General features: G+C 29.4%; 2 protein-coding genes across 7 annotated transcripts; one reads left to right on the top strand and one right to left on the bottom strand.

Moving 5' to 3' along the window:
• Positions 1–428: 428 nt before the first annotated feature.
• Positions 429–13,316, bottom strand: LOC143078926 (uncharacterized). Its single transcript, XM_076253989.1, has 7 exons — positions 13,166–13,316; positions 10,799–10,860; positions 8,792–9,025; positions 7,052–7,222; positions 3,866–3,931; positions 3,101–3,202; positions 429–572 (listed from the first exon to the last, which is right to left on the bottom strand). Exons 1-7 carry the CDS (start codon positions 13,284–13,286, stop codon positions 546–548), a joined length of 783 nt encoding a protein of 260 aa, XP_076110104.1. The 5' UTR covers positions 13,287–13,316; the 3' UTR covers positions 429–545.
• On the top strand, positions 2,330–20,725 carry LOC143078927 (dual specificity protein phosphatase 3-like). Of its 6 annotated transcripts, none has more exons than XM_076253995.1 (4): positions 2,330–2,422; positions 15,716–15,884; positions 16,547–16,770; positions 17,437–20,725. In XM_076253995.1, exons 2-4 carry the CDS (start codon positions 15,730–15,732, stop codon positions 17,667–17,669), a joined length of 612 nt encoding a protein of 203 aa, XP_076110110.1. In that variant the 5' UTR covers positions 2,330–2,422; positions 15,716–15,729; the 3' UTR covers positions 17,670–20,725. The 6 variants fall into 6 exon arrangements, with proteins under 6 accessions (XP_076110110.1, XP_076110109.1, XP_076110107.1 ...); XM_076253994.1 differs by lacking the exon at positions 2,330–2,422 and adding an exon at positions 8,155–8,193; XM_076253992.1 differs by lacking the exon at positions 2,330–2,422 and adding an exon at positions 8,182–8,278.
• Positions 20,726–21,667: the final 942 nt, after the last annotated feature.

Raw genomic sequence — 21,667 nt, 5'->3', positions numbered from 1 at the left:
TTTTTTTTATGAAAATGCTTTAGTTTAACAGGTCCCAGTAAACAAATGCTATAAATTCTATTTAAATCATCTGGTCCCAGTAAGTCATAAACATAATTGATTCATAATACTTTATTTTGTTTGAAGCATGAACTTTTTTCACCCTCAAAACCATACGTGTGTGAATCAATGTTCTTACAATTGGTCTGTTCAAATTAAATGCAATAGCTGAGAATTATTCAGTTAAGCTTGTGTTATAATGATTTTAAAAATAGCTTTCTATGCAGTACAGGTTATGCTCATTGTTGAAGGCCATATATATATGATGACTATCATTAAAATTGAGAATAGAAATGGGGAATATGTCAAATAGACAACAACCTAACCAAGAGTAAAAGGCCACCAATGGGTCTTCAACGAACAGATTGTTCACTTCACTGTCATTTGGTACTGGGTGGAGAGTTGTCTCAAAAACTCAGTGCTATTTATGTGACTATATTCATTACAATTTAACATGAATTCATAAAAGGTTTTTTTTTTTTTAATAAGCTAAAGTTGTAAATATTTCATGCTGTACTTACATTTGTGAAGTCCTGAAAAATAAAGGTGAATGCAGTTATAATTTATGTTCATATTCATTTCAATTTTTTATCTGTTGTCCTGCTTAATTTTTTATCTTATCATTACACAATATTGTTTTTGAATTAATGCCAGTCTTCCCTTCAAACAAGACTCAATGATTAATAACAGAAATTGCAAAAACATCTTAAAATGAATAAAATAATAAAAAAGAGAATATGTTCATTGGACACAGATGATACCCAGCTTGAATATATAACATTTAAAGAAAACTCAATATTGTAAAAGTGAAGCTAACAAAATTCAGACTTATTCTGAGTTTTGTGTCGATAAAAATTGTGTATAAGTGTCATTAAATTTGGTTAAGGCAAACTTAAGTTAGAGATTGGAAAAGAAAAATTCAGCAATTTTCCATTTGTAAAGGGGCATAACTGTAGAACTTGAAAGTGTCGCCCCCAAAATTAACTGGACTTTTATCGTGGTAATAAAAATTATAGGTATAAAATTCATAACGTATGGTTGAGGCATCGGAAACATAAAATTCAACATTTGTCTATTTGTAAATGAGCAGACTCTATAAAAATAACATTAATGAAGCCACTCAAATTTAAACTTGGTCTGTGTTTTGTTGTATTAAGCATTATGTAGAAGATTCATATTATTTGGTGTAGCCCAACTAAAGTTAGAGAAAGGAAGCCAAATTCAGGATGGAGAGACGTACAGACATACAGAGTGACAAGGGTAAAACTTAATGCCCCCTACACTAGGTTGGCGGCTTAAAAAAGGATGGTTTTATCATTTTATACAAACTAAATTTGATGACTGTAGGACTGAACTTTTGAGAATATATTGAAAGCGTTCCATTGCAGATCTTCATATTCAGATATAGCAGGCATCTTCCATAGAATTGTTAGACATATTTTTATAAAATTCTATATAATATGTCCACCCAGAACCAACTAAAACACTTAATTTAATCGAGGTTTTAAACATAAGAATGAAACTCTATGGTTATGAGTTCATGACAAATAAGACTACTATTAAATCATTTTGCACTTTTAATCAGAACTCATTTTATAATTCTTATCCTTGATTCCTGCATTTTTTTCAAATTAAGAATATAATTTCATAAAAAATATTCTTAGTTGTTAAACTTATTATCGGATATTAGCAGAATATAATGAATATAATGGTAATAAAATATTATTAGATACGGAAACATCATTTTTTTTTTTAACAAATCAATACAAATTTCACTACTATAATCTTTAACATTAGGCACTTATCTTAATATTGGATATTTGCAAAAAAAAAATTTTTTTTATGTATTTTCAAGGATTTCTTAAATATCATTGTACATACTGTTATAAAAGTTCACTATTAAAACAAGGAAACAGCTAAAGTACAGCATAGGGTAAGGTAAGTATGAACAATATTCTTTTTTAACAATAATTTGAAAAAAAAATACAAATTAAAAAAAGAAATGGAAATAAAAAGACACTTATACAATATGAAGCAAAGGAATATGAAGGTTTTATTTTGCATACTAATCAATAATTTGTATAGGCCTAATAAGTTGTCAATAAAACCTAATATAACAATAATGATAATTACATTATGGTCATGATTGTTATTATTTATTTATCAGATTCACACCTGTATTGTAAATATCCTGATATAAGTCAGAATAGCTGATGCTCTATGTCATAAATACTTGTAAGAAGACTTTTACAAGCTGTAATAAATCTTTATAATACCATCAACATTACTTACAGTTCTAACACATTCAAGAAAGTGGCATTGACAAAATATAATAGGAAAGATAGAATATTCCTGTTGGAATATAAAGCAAAATAGAACATTGGTTTGTATGAAATTCCTTTGGGATGGTAGGAAATTCTGTTTGGTATAAGTAAAAAAAGAAATTTGGCTGGTAGGAAATTATCATTTGAACTTATAATTTAACCTTGGTTAAAAATACCATGTTTATAGGAAAATTGAACCCAGGCTCAAATTACTATATATGGCAAATTGAACCCAGGCTCAAATTACCATTCATTGCAAATTGAGCTCAGGGTCAAAATAACATACATGGCAAAATTAATCTGGGGTCAATTCTCCAGAGTGGTAAATTGACCCCCTCCTGGAAAACTCACTGCATTTCCTGAAAGTGAATGTCAAATATACATTAGGTTAAGCATTAAAACTATATAAAGTTAAATGCATATTAATTGATATTTTACTCTTAGATACATGATAGTTTTATTAGTTGTTATTAGCTTTGAGCTATCTAGCTGTCGGTAACTGTACTCTCAGATCAGTTCTTATTGTCTTTTTTGTTGTAAGTGATGTACAAATACCCTTCAGGAAATCTGGTCTGTGTCAGATTTGTACCTGTTTGGTATCAACCAGATGATTTAAGTCTAGTGTACAGACATTGGAAAATTCTGGAAATTGAATATCCAAAAATAAGTTTTTTCAATATTCGAAAATATGTATTCATGATATAACTTAGATTATTTCTAAGTTTTAAATATCTTACCCTAGTTTTTGCTATGAATGGATGTTTAGTTAACACTCTGTGAATTTCATGATATTCACCAGAAGAACACGTAACCAGCCATTCTTTTTGCTCTGGTGTATACTGTAAACAAAATAAAAACATGTATTACAATAATAGTTTAAACATTATTGGTTCTTTTACTTCCTGAGTGATAATACAAATTTATCACATAAAAATTCATACAGTTTACCATGTCTACTGACTACTGTAACATAAATGAAATGATTTTTTTTTCATTTTGATTAAAATTCTTGAAAAGGCTTGTATGTGATTTAATAATATATATAAATAGTTAGCATGTTTGATAAACAATTGATTTTGCTATCAGTAAATTAGTTTAATTCATATAAAAACAAGAATGTGTACATAGTACACGGATGCCCCACTCGCACTATCATTTTACATGTTCAGTGGACCTTGAAATTGGGGTCAATACTTTAATTTGGCATTAAAATTAGAAAAATCATATCATAGGGAACATGTGTACTAAGTTTAAAGTTGATTTGACTTCAACTTCATCAAAAACTACCTTGACCAAAAACTTTAACCTGAAGTGGGACGAACGGACACACAGACCAGAAAACATAATGCCCCTTTACTATCGTAGGTGGGGCATAAAAATCAAAATGAGAGTTTTAGTTATTGTGATGATGACCCTGTTGCATTTTCACAATTATAAAACATAAGATAATTTCTGAATTTACAGTATATAAAATCTTAGTATGGCCACAATAAATGACTTACTGAAGTATAGCCTCCACCAGAGGAATGTGAATCATCATCAACATCATTCTCTTTATTATCTCTTGTCTGAAATATATTATAATCATTGTCATTTATTATGTTATAGACAAGTATGTAATTGTAATACTCCTTCATTTCCAAAAGCATCTAGTAAACTGCTAAAAAAGATCTAATCATGATAATGTACGCTGCTCTGGTAATTAAATATCCTGTTAAGCAGTATAAGTTTTGTGGATTATTAAAAGTTGTGTATTTTGCATTTTATTTAATAGACAGGGTTGTTCATGAATTAACTGTAAGGGTTGGGTTAAAATCATAAAATTATAATTATATAGGTGTTATAGGGTTAGTAGCAACTTCTCAAATGTCCTTGGTTTTAATTTCATATCATAACAGAATCGGTAGAAGTCTTAGAAAAAAGGACCTTTTAACACTGCACACCCATTAATTTTGGATTAATAGTGATTAGTTATCAGACTGTACTCATTACAAACATTGAAGGTAGATATTCATAACTTGTTGAATGTCTAGAGCATTAAAGAATTTGTTCATCTAACCTTTTGTGCAATATAGCTACATTTATCTGTGTACATGGCAGTTAACCTCACAAAAGCTAATTAAACATATACTCATTTAAGAAATCTGAGTTTGAAACAAATAGAACAGGATAATAATAAACTCTACTCTACTGTTGTCCAGGAACAGTTGCCATTAAACACGTAAATTTGTGAGCTTCTTCTCACTTATGATACCCTGGCCACGCTTAAAGTATAAGCTAAACAGGAAGTTATTGAGTGATGCATTGTAAAAAAAAACCACAAGGTATTGCTGTCTCATATCAACCCTGAAAACAAATTTCAGAAATCCTTGTAATGTAGTTCCTGACAAAGACACACGAAAGATGCATTGAAAAATATCCATGGGACGGATGAACTGACGAATGGACAGATTTAACAAGACATTTAGAGACTTTTCTCATTGGCAATCATATCACCTATCCTTACTGTTGTATAGTGCACTCTTTTCCTTTATTCTCTAGATAGTTGTCTCATTGTTTATATAAACAGTATATATGTCTCACTTGATCTCAAATTGAAGTTTACAACAGACTAATTACAGGACTTGTGTAAGTTCAAAATGTCCAATAAATTCTCTGTAGAGGTTAGATGCTGAGACAAATTGACACAGCCAATACATATGTAATGATAGATCAGTAACTGCATTTGTACATTCTGATGAGTTATCATAAACTTGAATGGGAGAACTAAAATGTTGTTTTTCAGTTATTATGGTAATACATGTACACATGTAGAACAAATCAGGACTATTTTAACTACCTTTTTAAGATTAACAATTTTTTTTATGTTAAACACTGAAAAACCTGTTTATCAATGATGAAAAAACAACATAAAAGGGCTATACAAAACAATAAATGACTCATTTTAACCAGTAAAAACACTTGCTGAAATCACAAGATTTAGAACTTAAAACAAAAATGCATGGATAATTGGTTACATATTTCTTGAGGTGCTTATAAGAATGAGGATGAGACTCAAGACAAAAGTTTTTTTGTCACAAAACAACAGTGACTCTTTGAAATTGAAGCAGTCAAAAGGTCACAAAATATTGTCAAGACAAAAATTCTAAAATGGCAATAAGACGTTGCTATTAAATACTGTAAAGAATGAGAAAATCAACAAGATGCACTAGCCAATTCACATTTTACATGTATGTTAAAATGTGTCATGCAAATAAATGCAATTATCATATAATCTCTAAAAAAAAAAATTTGAACACACAATTAGCTGTGGTCTTTGCATTTAAATTTTGTACTGCATTTTATTCGGGTAGTAATCGTAGAGATTTTATGTTTAAAACAACAATGAACAATGAGAACAAATTTTGAAATGTTAAGAAATCTATCATTTTATAGAAGCATGCAAATTTGCAGCAAATATACACAGACTGAATGTTCATGCTTTTTAACTCTTTTTTGTGAGTTAGCCAATGCATAGATAGGTTTTGATCATTATTGAAGACTAAAGGGTTTCCTATAATTGCTTACATCTAAGTTGTATAGACATTGACGGAGAGATGTGATTGTTGGGAATCATGCCATGGCACATCTAATAGACAATTTATCTATATCTATGAAAATGTCATAATGACCACTTTTATAAGTTGTAGTTCATATTATCTAAAGGTTAAATACATTCATTTTATTCCAATTAGATTTATATGATAAGCAATGCATTGATATAAGTCTAGCAGATATAATGATAAACAATGAATTAAATGACTCTTTAAACATATAAGAAAAAGCAGTCTGGACATAAGACAATGAATTTTTTCAACATGTTCATAATGTGTAGAGAAGAACAAAAGGAGATTTAAAGTGTACATCAATGAGATAGCAACACAATATAATAAAATGCAGCTTGATAAGGCCACACAAGTCAAACCCTGAACAGTTGGGACAAATATGAACATGATGAACAAAACAGGTCTCAATTTTGGATTGTGATTAAATAGTTGAAGCAGCATAGGATTCTGACACGGTATGGATGTGGTCTAAGAACTTAAAACTTTGAAATTGGAAATTTACCTATCAGTGTCCAATATAAGAAATCTAAATACATTGTTAGGTTTAATTTAGCATATCAAAGAATCCCTAGAATTCAACTTTTAATGAAATCAAATAGAGTTTTAGTTTTAGACCCCCATTTTGGACCAACTTGAAAACTGAGCCCAAAATCAATAATCGAAATACATGTTTAGATACAGCATATCAAAAGAACTCAATGAATTCAACTGTTAAGGTTAATTGGTTTTTTTTTCTAGATTTTAAGCTCCTTCTTAAATCATTTCCAGATAACTATCAAAAAGTTCATAAAAGAATGTTGTTAAAATGGTAGTATATATATATATATATACTGACTGTGCTTCATGACATGTCTATTTTCATTTGGGCTATACTGTGAACTTATCTATTTTGTATGTCATTACTGGCCTTCTATATATATATATAGTTGCCATTGTTCAATCTAGCTCTACTAGGTAATAACTTTGTCAAGCATTATTCGTAAATGTTCGCTATTTTTACACATTATATTTTAAGTATAGGTATATACATGTATTTACTACAAAAAATAATATAGGAAGCTTAACTGGAAGAAAAATGTTTACATGTCTGGTGATATCCTTTCGTCTTAAGTTTGGTTCACTAGTAAGCTGTAGTTCACTTTCGGACTGTATTTTGTTCAAACGTTTGGCCCAATCTTTGACACTGATGACAGAATCATTGACATCCTCTTTTGATTTGGACATTTGCTGAGGATCTGAAGAATTCTGGGAAGTCTGAAAGTAACAATTGTTAGTACAAAACCATGCATTACATAAACATGTACATAAACATTACACAAAAGTAAAGTAAATAGATGTACCGTAGTTAATCTACTATGTTGGAGCATTGAAACAAATGTTTACATGCAGCATATTTAGACATATTTTAGCTGTAAACTGTACACCTACATTGTATTTAAATTAATACTTCATGTAACATATGTAACCGTGTAAAGAGAAGATAATCGCAATGAAATAAATTATATCATCTTAGATTCTTTTCAGAGGTATATAACCAAACCTATGTTTATTGACATAAATTGAAAGTATTTTAATTTTCTTATTTGCTGTAAATTGCAAAATTACCAAATCGAATATCCAGAAAAATACATTGTTTTCCTGAATCCAGGAAATTGGTTCCCACAAAGAATGGAATCCTCAGTAATTACTTATCTGTACCACATTAAAAAAACAGTATATATACATGGGAAGCATGCATTTATTTATATATAATGTATGTACCGTTACCCCAGTATTAAAAACAGAAACATGCAAGTATTTGAATATATTTCACAAGATACACACAGTGAAACTCAAATCAATCCAAACAGACAAATTTTCAAATTATATAAAATGTTTCTGCAATCATGGCAATATGCAATTTAAAAGATCTTATTTCTATCATTTTTACAAAATTTCTACATTTGTATTTTAAAAACAAACTTACTTTTAAGCAGTCTTTTACCCTTGTAGCCAATGATTGCCACATTTTATTAGTAATTAATAAAATATAACATATATATATGTTACAATATGATTTTAATGAATTCTATGTTGAATCACAGCTGTTACAATTGTAAATTCTGGTCAATACGTATACACCATATAAAAGTATATTTCTCATTATTGATCATACATTGATAATCTATTTTTAGTGATATAAAGGGACACGGGAGTACACTGTTTACAATCTTATAGTAGTTATAGTAGGTAACATTTTTTTTTATATTTGTCAGGATCTTACTAAACATGCTAGATAAGACTTAGTAACAAATGGATGCAGTTTCTCAGGTAATTGATTTACTTTACCTTCATACATATGGTGAATGATGGATGTGTTTATTACCTCAATAACTGATTTTTTTATTATTACTATTTTTCATATTTTATTGTATTGATTGATAATGAGCATTTTTCTTCTTTAATCTTAAACTATGCAGTTAAAGCTGCCTCTTCAGAATTTAATGCTATTTCAAAAGTTTGTCATCTTTTTCTTTTTCTTTTAAAAAAAAAATGCATGCTCTTCAGTGAAATCATTTTTAATTAAAGAAAGTTTCATATCATAGGCATATAGCATATATAGCTACCAAAGTTTAATGACACATACATTAAAAAAAATTTCAAATCATAGAAAATGCATATATAAAATGTATGATATGAATATCATGAACACGTAGACTCTGTAAATTCAAAATCCCTATATATAGCTATACAGCTAAAATGTATGAACTGAAGTAAAAGAGTTTGATGCTATATCTACATGATTACACATTACTAGACACTATGATTGATGCCCATACTTACTGTAGAAGATGCTAGAGATGAAGCAGAGAGTGTGTCCATACTTCCTCTCAAAGATGATGTCTCAGAATTACTGTCCTTAACACTTAGATGACCATCACTTTTGACCTTTGACATCCCACCACCATCAAAGTCATCTCCAGAAGGTTTGTCTGGAGGTTCAGACATAGCTCTATCAGTCTGATTCTCATTGTCAGGTCTATATCTCTTCTTCAAAACAAGAACTTTCTCTCCTTTCTGCAAAATGAAATCAAATAACAAATAAATTGATTCGCCGAGTGCAGTTGGATACAACCCGGCCGCTTGAACATTTGATGCATACAACAATCCCTTTTCTATTGTGGCGTCAAATATTTTGTTTTATGACGTCAAAATTATACGAGAACCTGTGTGATATCCAGTAATGGCGGACAAATAGCGATAAGGTGTATTTTAATTAAATATTTGACACATGATAATAGGTTTCTGACACAGAATAACTGTAGTCAAAGAATTTGAATTGGTTACTAGTATGTGATTTGAATTTATATATACATTTTTTGCTTTTGTGCAATAAACTATGCTGTTGCCAATAGACCCCCATCCCCATCACCCAAAAAAAAAAATTACTCCCCCCTTTTTTTTGGCCAAAACAAATATATTTGATGAAATTTTCTTTTTAATTTCTGAAATCTTGAAAATAAATTGTCCCCACCGCTCAATTTTTTTAAACCTTCCTCCCCTTTTTTTCCTAAAAAAAGTCTTTCCCTCGAGATACATGAGAGTATGGTCATAACCTCAATTCAAATTTCCAATGGAGTTTGCAACCATAATAACCCACTTTAAATACATCATAAAAGTCTTGAAATAGAAAATGACATACATTATCATGGCTAAAATTGATATCCTTTATCAGCATTTTGAAAGTAGAAACTTCTTAAAATAAATTGACAGCTAATCACTTCAAGACAATACAGCACTGGGGATAGTGTATATTTGTCAATCAGCAATATTAATGTAGCAGTTCTTAAAGGACATGATATATATACATGTATTCCAACTCAACTGTCCTTTTTGTGTCCCCCCCCCCCAGCACTTTCTGCTAACCCCTCTGCCTATATAGCATATATAGTATTGCTCTATGCTTCTTCATTTTTGTCAAGCTTTCCACTTTTGTCGAAAAAGCAAGACATAGCAATCCTACATTCCAGCGGCGGCGTCCACTAATATTCACTCTGTTGTTTAAGTTTTTTAAATTTTAATAACTTTCTTGAACTATCCTGGATTTCTACCAAACTTGGACAGAAGCTTGTGTATGGTCATAAGATAGTATCCAGAAGTAAATTGGTAAAAAATAAAAAAACATTTTTTTCCGTATTTTACTTATAAACATGATAAATGGACATTCACTCTAGATCTGTGGTCAGGTGGTTAAAGTTTTTAAAATTTTAGTAACTTTCTTAAACTATCCTGGATTTGTACCAAATTTGATAATCAAAAGCTAGTATCTAGTAGGAAATTTTGTACCTTTTTATCCATATTTTACTGAATGGACTTAGATTTTCTTCCAGTTATATTAACATTACATAGTCTGCAGTTAAACTTAAAGATTTAAAACATTTATTTGATTCATAAACTATCTAGGATTTTTACCAAACTTGGAGAGAAGCTTCTTACAATCAAAAGATAGTATTGAAAGGAATATTTTTATTAATTTTTTTCTAATTTTTTTTTAGCCTGTGATTAACAGCAGAAGCAGGCAAAACACTTGGTTCCACAAAACCCGTACACATTTTTTTTATGGAAAACTACAACTTTATCATGTTTAAAATGCAAAAATCATTTCATCTACTAAATAAAAACCGCTAGAAATTTACTGTAGTACATGTAGTATCTGAACAATATTTTATATAATACAATGTATATCAAATGATCAATGTTCCTAGAAGAGTATTCAACAACATTTTTCTATGAATACCAGTACAACTGTCATGACTGTCTGAATTCTTGAAAATTGACTTTTCAAATTACCTCATCTACTTTAATTGTTGCTAGTGTGTTGACATAATCTTTGAATTTCTCTCTGTTCTGAACTAAAAAATAAAGATATACAAATGCAAACTCAGTCAGTAGTAAACACAATTTAATTGAGCAGACTGATATGCATAATAAAGTATGTCATGTGTATGTAATTAGTATTATCAAATATACATGTATATATTACACCATTAAATATCAGCTGTTTTTCTATCAAAAGATGAATTACACCATAATATTTCTGAATCCCAGAAACAAATCTAATCTTCTAATTATTTTTATAAACAGAAGTTTTTATGTACATATTTCTTCTGAAGTTATATATGAAATAATAGTTTATAAACTTTAAATATATCATGTATATGTCATAGAATTTAGAATAGAAGATACTATTAATTTAAGTGATGCCTGACTATTTACACACACATTAAAATTGCCAAGGGGAGACAATCTAGATGCATGTTTTGTAGCTCAATAGGTATCAGGTTCGTTCGTGCCCAATACACTTTCGCACCCTACACGTTTGTACCTCACACGTTCGAACCCAAGGTCCGTTCGCACTCTACACGTTCACGCCCAATTTTAATTCAAATTCCAGTTGAATAATTGGAAAATCATGATTGTTGTTATAAATTGCTTAGGTGTAAGTAAAACATTCAAGATTTTAAATGAAAAACACAAAAGATAATTGTTTTTAACAGCTTGGTCCCTTTGATCTGAAACAACAAAATATAGCAAAACACTATTATAACCAAAACATGATAAAATTTATTCAACACACAAAAAAAATTGTAGTCAGAATCTCACTTTATTTTGAAACAAGTCAATGAAACAAAGTCATAGCAATACACTAACCAAAACATGATTAAGAGTTATTCAACACAAAATAAAACATTGACATAATCCCACTTTATTTAGAAAGGATTTTTTTTTTAACAATGCACTATCCAGAACATGATAAAGATTTATTCAACACAAAAAAAAAAGCTGCCTCACTTTATTTTAATTGAGACAATGACAACAAATATAAGAATACACTTGCCAAAACTTGATTACAAAGCTATAGTTATTAAAGACAAAACCAATTAAAATTGGGCGCGAACATGTAGGGTGCGAACAGACTTTGGGTGCGAACAGACTTTGGGTGCGAACATGTAGGGTGCGAAAGTGAAAGGGGGTGAACATGAGTGGGTGAGAACGTGAATGGGCACAACTGGACCTGGATTCAGCTCAATACAGCTAATTAATACATGCATACATGTGCATTTAGCTTATTTATATCATGATTATACATGTTATCTCAAATTACATGAATTATTTCATATCGGTTGAGAATAAGATTCTCTTATTGGATAGAAAGGGTCACATGACATTCATTAATCTTCAGTAATAAATTCCATCGGTCATTAACAGAACAAAACGGACCAGAAAACCGGTCGTTAACGAACTTTTACATGGGCCATGGTTTCCGTCTGATAATGACCGTTGGGGCGTGGTTTCCGTTTGATAATGACCATTGGGGCGTGGTTTCTCTGTTAATGACCGATGGGGCATGGTTTCTCTGTTTAGATAGATGTACCTTTTATAAAACATGTTCCTGTCTTTAATATTATATTTAACATGTTTAAGTTGTTGAATTGATTATTATATTTTTTGTTAATTATAAAATTAAAGAGAACTTGATTAAGTATTTATATACTGAAAAGTTGCACTAAAATGAATGGCAGTATTACTATGACTTGTCTTCACTCTTTGCCATAGAAATCGTACAACAACTCGAGTTCGCTTTAGGCGTTTTGAATCTATGAGAATTTTCTAAAACATGGTTTCTCAATGAAATAAACATAATAGTTCTTGAAAAACTAGTCGTACGGTGACCTATAGTTGTTAATGTCTGTGTCATTTTGGCCTTTTGTGGATAGTTGTCTCATTGGCAATCATACCACATAGATGTTCTTTTTTATATTGGTTGTAATAGTTGTGACTAAATGTGGAACTAGCTGCGAAAATGTAGCTCTATTGTTCTTTGATTTTTTTTTTTTTTGCCATAGATGGTCCGTAAATATCAAAAATCACCAAAAGGACCTTAAGAGCTATGTTTTCGCAGCTAAATGTGGAACTGGAAGTACGAAGATAGACAGACAGACTACATTTTCACCAATCAGAATAAGGAGGAAAGCATTTTTCAAAGAAAATCAACATTCAAAATGTCAGAGACATTGTATTATATGACTCTTGTCTGGTGAAAAGGTTCAAAATGTACATTGACTATCCATTGTTATTTTGCTAGTGTCAGATGAAGATTATTCAAACGCGCCCAATTTACACTCATGGCACTAAATCTACTGCAGCCTTTCATACCTTTGTATTCTTGATCATTCAAAAACGTTTTAAACTTTGTAACAAGTTCGTGATTTGTCACTTTACATCCATTTTTAATGATAAAATCTTTTACAATTTCTTCTGTAAACCCGGAAGCCATTTTTGAAAACTATATTACGGAACAATACCGGACCAACTATCAACGGAGCTGTGTTTTCGATTTTTGTCTTTTTTGGCACAATTCTATTGATCACTTAATATCTCTATAGTTTGTTTGCAAAGGGTACACTTTTGTTTGTATAGTAGTCGTTAGATGTAATATATTTAAAGTAATTTACACGTAAGATATGAATTTTTAACCCAGGTTGTATAAAAAGGGGAGACAATTCTAAACTTATCCTATGTCTATGATATTAATTTAGTTCACTAATGATATTTCTTACATTTTTTTATTTGGAACATTTATTTACAACAAAAATTCTAGTTTCTCAGATAGATATTCATTTTAGCGATAATTTCTGTCACAAACAACATATTTTACATCAATGAATCATTCTTATTTTAAAAAGAAGGGGTAAAACTAAACATTATATTGTTCATCTTGTACAATGTTGTAATTTAGACATATAGAATATATATAAAATTGATTCTACCTCAAATCTGTGTCCGATTTTTAATCGTGACGTCATTTGCAAATCTGTGTCCGTTATAAGAAAGATAAGGTCTCAAATCTGTGTTATGTTTTAATTTTTTTTTTCCAATTTGTTTCGCCATACGCAAATTTATGCCCGTCTAATAAGTTCGGCCTGATAGGTTTTTTTATTTTATTAAGTAATTTCCCATAATTCAATATTAAGTTGGTATGTGTTATCCATGTATGTGCAAGAGCCGAAGTATAGTATACGTTTAAGAAAATCCAGCTAAATTATTTAGCTGGTATTTATGATATTGTTTCAAGTACAGTCTTATATGCTTTTGTTTTATTAAGTCTTTTTTCATGTGTGTGGTTAAAATCTTTACATATGATGCGTGTGTTATTATTGTATATAAAAAAGAAGATGTGGTATGTATGCCGTCTTGAAGAATGAAACCACAAAACCATATTAATTTTACTAAAAAGACAGTAAAGAATGAATATTTGATTGCAACTTCAACTTACTTCGTTTTGCCTTTGAATTTGTTCATATCGCTGTTTCATTGACATTTATACCACTTTATCTATGTTTTTTCTTGAATACTAGTATCAAAAAATCATTTTAAAATGCTAAAAATAAAACGTTTTTTATATTTTTAATTGAAATATTTGTGGATCACAAAAGAACATATTTCAATTGTTTGGTCTTAGCTGATATCTATTTAGTTTAAATGTAAAACTTGTAATAATGTCTTTAATAACGAAAATATTTCCCCGAGAAGAATTATTCTTTATGTTTTGGCATATCCCTTCTCTCCAGAAACTAGATGTCAACACCGCAGTCCCTTTGTTCATGGCTGGATTTGTTTTGAATTGTAAATATTCCACAATAGTAGGAGTAAAGATATCCTGATAATTGTCAGAAAACATTTCAAGAGGATAAATCTCTATAGTTGATGTTTTTGAAAATATTTCATCAGTCCACTATTCATAACAGATTTTCCTTGGACAGTTTTAAAGACAAATTTTTGAAAATTTCTCATCAGTCCACTATTCATAACAGATTTTCCTCCAGTTTTAAAGACAAATCATAAAGCAATTTTAAATCATGTGTAGTAATAGTTAAAATGTTAACCTTGCTTTTGTCATATAAACCACTTGTACTATGTTTGTTCGGTGTGAGTTAATGCTCCGTGTTGAAGGCCGTACTTACACCTGTTATTGTTAGCTTTTCATTGTTTACTTGATGACGTTTTGTTATGTTTTACGTCGATGAAAGGACATTGATTTGAGCCAAAAATGGCCATAGATTTGAGTAAATAAAGGACATAGATGTGAGACAATACAGGACATAGATTTGAGTCAATAAAGGACATAGATTTGGAACGTCTATGACGCAATATTAAAAAGGACATAGTTTTGCGGAAAGGACATAGATTTGAGGCCGGACATAGATTTGAGGCTTACATATATATATATATATTTAACAAAACAAAGAAATCTAATAATTTAATTTCTTTAAAAAGTATTGCAGGATTATGTTGTTATATATGTATTATTCTTACCAAAACATTTAATACATGTAATAAGAGACAGACAAATTTTATGAGATAGTCTGGTAATGTCAAAGCGAAATTGGGGATGTATTTAGCATGTTTAGTAACAAGAATTACTTGTAGTTGGCAAGACATTTTGTCAAATTGACCCAAAAAATGTAAAACACTATTTAAATTTTAAGTCTTACAAGTGCTGTGAATTTTATATACAATGTACATGATGTATGCAGGGGTATAACCTTTTTTGTTAGGATTGATCATTAAGATTTTGTTTAGTGTTGGTGAAAAAAAAATTAATTTAAAATGCAATAAATGTCCACCTCTATTCAAGATTTAGTTATTTTCACCCTAGACCTAATCATAATTTGTTTATTTAACAGTAACTGTTATTGATTTCAGGTTGATGTACCTTGATGACCTATAAAATAGTGAATCTACAAAACTGGGCAAAGCAGTATGTGTTGGATCCAAACTCACAAAACCGGGGCAGTAAGTGTGCTGTACCTACTGCTGGGGGAAATGAGAATAATTACAATGAAATATATCCTGGATTATTCCTTGGAGATAGGTATATATTTATTCTTTTAATACTTATAAAAAAGAAGATGTGGTATGATTTCCAATGAGACAAGTATTCACAATTGACCAAATGATACAGAAATTAAAAACTATAAGTTACTGTTTGACCTTCAACAATGAGCAAAGCCCATTCCGCACAGTGAAATATTATTTTTTTCTCAGAATGCATACACAAATGCAATGAAATTTTATTTCTTACTCACCAACCATTATTGACTTGTGATTGTATGAGGCTGATTTGGGTATTTTTATGAGACTTTATAAATGTAAGAATTTTGCATGGATCTTTGCCATGAAATATGACAGTATGGATTGGGTTTTACATTCAGAATTGACAAAATGTTCAACAATGGGTAATGTTTAGTTATTTTTACAACTTAACTTCATCAATGGAAACCAAAATGATATTTTATTTACACATTTACTTGTGAGTCTCTGTTAGAAGAGATGCTTGTTTGATATTAAGGAGAAGGTGAAAAATAATCTAGAACTCATTAATCAAAAATATTTCAACAGTGAAAATTTACCAAAAAAAAAAAATAATAATTACAGTCGTGGCCTTATGTCCAATAGGGGATGAAAAGGATAAGTAAAGTAAAGAAAATTTACAGTATTGACTTTATTATGCATGACATTTATATTTTGTTTTAGGAAAATAGCCATGGACAAAAACAGCTTAAAAGAACTTGGAATCACACATGTAATTAATTGCGCTCAGGGTCAAAGATCAATATTTGTTAATACAGATGCCAAGTATTACAAAGACATGGGAATCAAATTTTATGGTATTAAAGCATCCGACACAGAGTCCTTTGATATATCAAAGTTTTTCAGGCCTACTGCAAATATTATACATCAAGCACTGGAAAAGGGAGGTAGGAACAGTTAAAAAAATTTTGGTGTTTTTAAAGCAATTGCTTTCATGCATAGCCATCTTTGTGACGTCAGATCGATCAAGTCAAATTTTGAGCAGATAAAACTGATTCCTTGTCTTAGCTCTATCATTCTAAAAATCCTCTGTATTTTTCTTATGGAATACATTAACTTAGACAGCTGAAAAATGTTCATATGTAAATGTTTTTTTTGTGTTTAAAGGGACAACTGTTTGATTTATCAAAAAAAGTTCCAGGCTGAGTGAGAAAGTGCATTTTTTATACCATTGATTTCTTTCTTAAAACGTTTCATCAAAATATTGAAACATGTCAGTTATTGATTTAATATTGAAAATTTGACTGAATTATACCTTATATGGTTGTTTAATAGATATAGGAAGATGTGGAAAGTTATTTAATTCATATTTCTTTTCTTAGAGGTCAAGTTGCTCTTGTTGATTCATAAAACCCTTCATTTATTCATAAAATTATAGTAAAATCACTATGCACATTTCAAGATCTGGAGACAATGTCAAATGTCATAGTGCTTAACTATCATTTTTTTCATTTAATAATTAGATCTCTCTATCATTGACAGTGTACCAGTTTGATTGTTTTCTGCTATTAGTAGACTATTTGATAAAAATACATTATACCTTTATTTTGTAGGTAAAGTATTAGTTCACTGTGTGTCAGGTGTTAGTAGGTCTTCTACTATAGTTATTGCCTTCTTAATGTTGAAACGAAGAATGACATTCCGTGAAGCTATCAAGTCGGTCAGAGAAAAACGATGCATCTGTCCAAATGACGGCTTCATGACTCAACTATGTGTCTTACATCATGAACTGTTTGGAGTCCAAGAACTTCCGAACAGAAGAAGTCATAAATGTATTATATTGTGAATATCATAGATGTGTGAAAAACTGTGTGTAGTATTTGAAAATTGTAATTAAGTGTATATGTATACTATATATATTAATCCATATATTGATAAGGCATTAATGAGGTTACCATTAGGGGTAAACAAAGAGGCCTTTTCGGAATGATGATAAATCAAGAATGTTTTCCAAATTATCTAAGAATTCTAAGTTGGAAAGCAAGTGCTTTTGCTTTTGCATTTGTAAATGTATAATTTAACGATAAATCGTAGAGATTTTATTACAAGACTGTTAAAGTTGCCGTCATGAATGGATGGCTATATCTTTATGATCATCTAAAATATGGGATAAAAGTTAATGAGATAAAAATCATGTTAAGGAATAAACTGATATTATTAAAAAATATATTTTTACATTATGGCATTAAATGACGTGGGGTATTTTCCCATATACTGATACATTATTTTGACGTAAAGCATTCCAAATATACTGAAATGTTCCAATAATTCCTACATACACATTCACAATAAGGACTCATTAATCCCTGCATAGTTTAGAGTAGATTCGGTTATGACAATGATATTATTTTTATTTTTCATTTTTATTGAAACGTTTATAAGATGATTTTTAAGAAAAAAAATCCCCTTAAACAAGCTTAACTTTAACTTTATTAATTAATTTTTATTTGTAATTTATACAATATAAAATAATTTTATACTATAAATCAAGTTATTATAGAAAATGATTTTTTTCATATTCTATTAGATTTAGAAAGCCTTTGTTTATTAGTATTTGTACCATATATTTCCTGATGTAGTCTTTTTTTAGTTTTTGATTGTCTGGCTGAGATCTAGTTTTTGTTAGTGAAAGAAGTTTTTTCTGTATTTGTTTAATTCAGATTTTCCATCAGTCATGACTTAATATTTTAAGATTTTATTCATATGTATCATTTCCAAAGCCCCATGTCAATCGCATTTGGTTAATTTACCTATCCAATCTACTTTAGCATCACTCAGTATGAACTTGAAAAATATCATATAAAAATGTTAAACTACGCAAAGATCAAATGAACATGTTAGAGTTGATTATGTTCTCTTACTTTGGCATCTAGGTGGTGGTTGTCTTATTGGCAATCATACTACATCTCCTTATTTTTTGTGCCAAACCTTCACCAAGATATTAATCCACAATGTTGCTGAATGCAAGTAACATCTATTGATTTGCTGTTCTCTATGGATCTGAATGTGAGTTTCATGTAAATAAATACATACATTTTTAAGCAGTTTCTGTAAAAAAAAAACCTAGACTGATCATTTGAAATCCAAGATATAATTTAAAAGTTTTATATTCCCATGCTTCCTTAAGACATATTTGCTTGGTTTTGAATAGTTTTTCATTTGATATTCTGATTTTCTGTTCTCTGTGTTTTGTGAAGTATGTTTCAGCTTAATTTGCGATGTAGGTTTTTGGGGGTCATCAGTAAGTTTTGATGGATCATCCTTATATATAAAACTGTCACATGTTTTAATGGGGTATTGGTGTACCTTAATTGCAGTATTATATACTTACATACCGGTATTATGTATTGAAAGTAAATACATTTTTAAATATTTTGTTTAAGATATAAGTATTTTTATGGAAAATATTTAATATTCAATGACAATTTCTGGAGTTAAAAAGTATTCAAAATTTGATAAAAATTAATGTACCAAGACTTACCAGCAAAAACTGATCCAACAATTTATATATTGGTCCATTTTGGGAGGATATGTTTTAAAGCTTGATACATTTTTAGAAGTGGTAGAATTTTAGGTTCATCAACCTTTGATATTTAAGCTTTTTGTAATGTATCCTCATTCACAAATGCTGTACTCTGAAATAAAGATGATTTTTGCATTATTTTTGCCTTATAAGCAGCTGAAGAAAAAAACTCTCAAGTTTATTTTCTTGTTTTGTAATTTAATGATGTGTTCTCTTTTATTGTTGAGTTAGCTCTTTGAAAAAAAATAGAATTTTCTTCTCTGTATTATGTTTTAATGAAGACTGTTTACTTAATCTATTAAACTGTTTAAGTTTAAAATCAGATGTCCAACAATAAACTTATGTATTAAAAATGTGCAATAAAACAGCTAAGAAATATTGTACAATGTATTATTAATACACCTTTTTTGTACATTTATTTTGTTTAATTCATGGATCTCGCTGAACAGCTGACATAAGACATTTTATTTTGTAGCTTCAAAATGTTATAATGTTTTGATATTTCCTTAGTTCCAGCCATTTTCCTGAAATGAAAATTATACAAGGGGGTCGAGATGAGGTTTACAGACTAGAGAATAATGGTTTTAAAAAAAGTAAAAAAGATAATGCACAGAGAATAATGGGATGCAAAAGAATAAAGAATAACTATGGAAAATGTAATAAAATATTAATTACAGAAATGAAGCCTGTATAGGTACAAGAAATCATGTAATAATAAATATTTATATGTATCTAATAGTATATTAATAATTTCCATGGGCATTTTACAGAATAATCATTGTTTTTAAAAATGAAAAAATATGCTTCCAAGGATAAAAGAATGCAGTAATGAAAGAAACCCATCCTGACCCTCGTAAAATAATTCCGTAGCTCGGTAGATATACTGTCAGACAAAGTCCAATTCTGACAGGATTAATCATCTTTATGCAAAAAAAGAAAGTTAAGAACAGATCCATCGAAAAGAAGAACTCTTTATAAAAACGAAGGAAAAAATTATTGGCAACATTCCCACAAAAATATGCCTGGAAGAAATTCTCTACAAATTGTTTGATATCAATGTAGATTGTTAACAATATATAATTGACTCATTTTGTTGATATATACTTTTACATGTGTATATGGTAGTCCCATAATTATACTTGATGACTTTACATTATGTGATCCTTTTGTAGGAATTACCTATATTTACTTATGTTGTTTTATCATATAATTATAGTTTGTTTACCTATGTTGTTTTTTATTGTTTAAATTACATTTTTTATTGGTTGTCATATGGTTTCTGTGATATGCTGTGAAATAAATGAATATATAAACATCAACTTGTTTGAATATGTTTCTGAGAGACAAATATATTTGGGTGTGAGTTTGATCATTGCCAATCATTCCACATATTCATATTTATATCAAGTTTACCAGTAGTATTTGTGCTGGCATAATAGAAAGAAGTTTATAAATAGCTCTTTTTAAGTGAACTAAGCAATCTTTCAAAGGAGAAGACCCAGAAACCCCAATAAACAACCCTGCAAAGGTGTTTCTTTTTTAAACTTCAATTATTACAGTAAATTGGTTGTGTATATATTACTGAATGTATGACATTTAAAAGTATAATAAAAAACACTGTATATTTGCTTTATATTTATCAAGATATAGCCCGATACAGGAAATTTTTTCATTGTTGTAATTTATTTCACCTTTTTTTCATTATTTTATATGTGACCAATTGAGTTTTATGTTGAAATGTAAAGAATATGGTATGTTAAGATATTTGTGGGTGAAGAGTGGCACACTGTTAATTTTTCAGAAATCTTGTAAAATTTGCCAAAAATTTCAATTTTATCAAATTAACCTACATTATGATGTCACAAATGAGTCATTAATGAAGGAATTGGCGAAATTTATTTTAGCTGAGAAAAATTTAGCGTATATTTTTATAAAATTTTCACTACAATTTTGAAGAGATTTTTTTTTTGATTTTGGGGGCCAAAATTATAATTTTGTCAATCAACTCCTTTACATAAAAAGTAAAATCACAAAAAACTGAACTCCAAGAAACATTGCTCAAAAAGCTCAAACAGATCAAAGAATGGATAACAACTGTCATATTCCTGACTTGGTACAGGTATTTTCTTATGTTGAAAATGGTGGATTGAACCTAGCTAGCTAAACCTCTCCCTCGTATGACAGTTGCATACAATTCCATTATATTGACTTTGATGTGTGATTAAACATACAGACATGATAGGTGAAAATGTCGAAAATAG

The sequence above is a fragment of the Mytilus galloprovincialis genome, chromosome 6, assembly GCF_965363235.1.
Source record: "Mytilus galloprovincialis chromosome 6, xbMytGall1.hap1.1, whole genome shotgun sequence".
Classification (NCBI taxonomy): domain Eukaryota; kingdom Metazoa; phylum Mollusca; class Bivalvia; order Mytilida; family Mytilidae; genus Mytilus; species Mytilus galloprovincialis.
The sequence above is the reverse complement of the archived record's forward strand: the minus strand, read 5'-3'. Positions and strand labels throughout refer to the sequence as shown.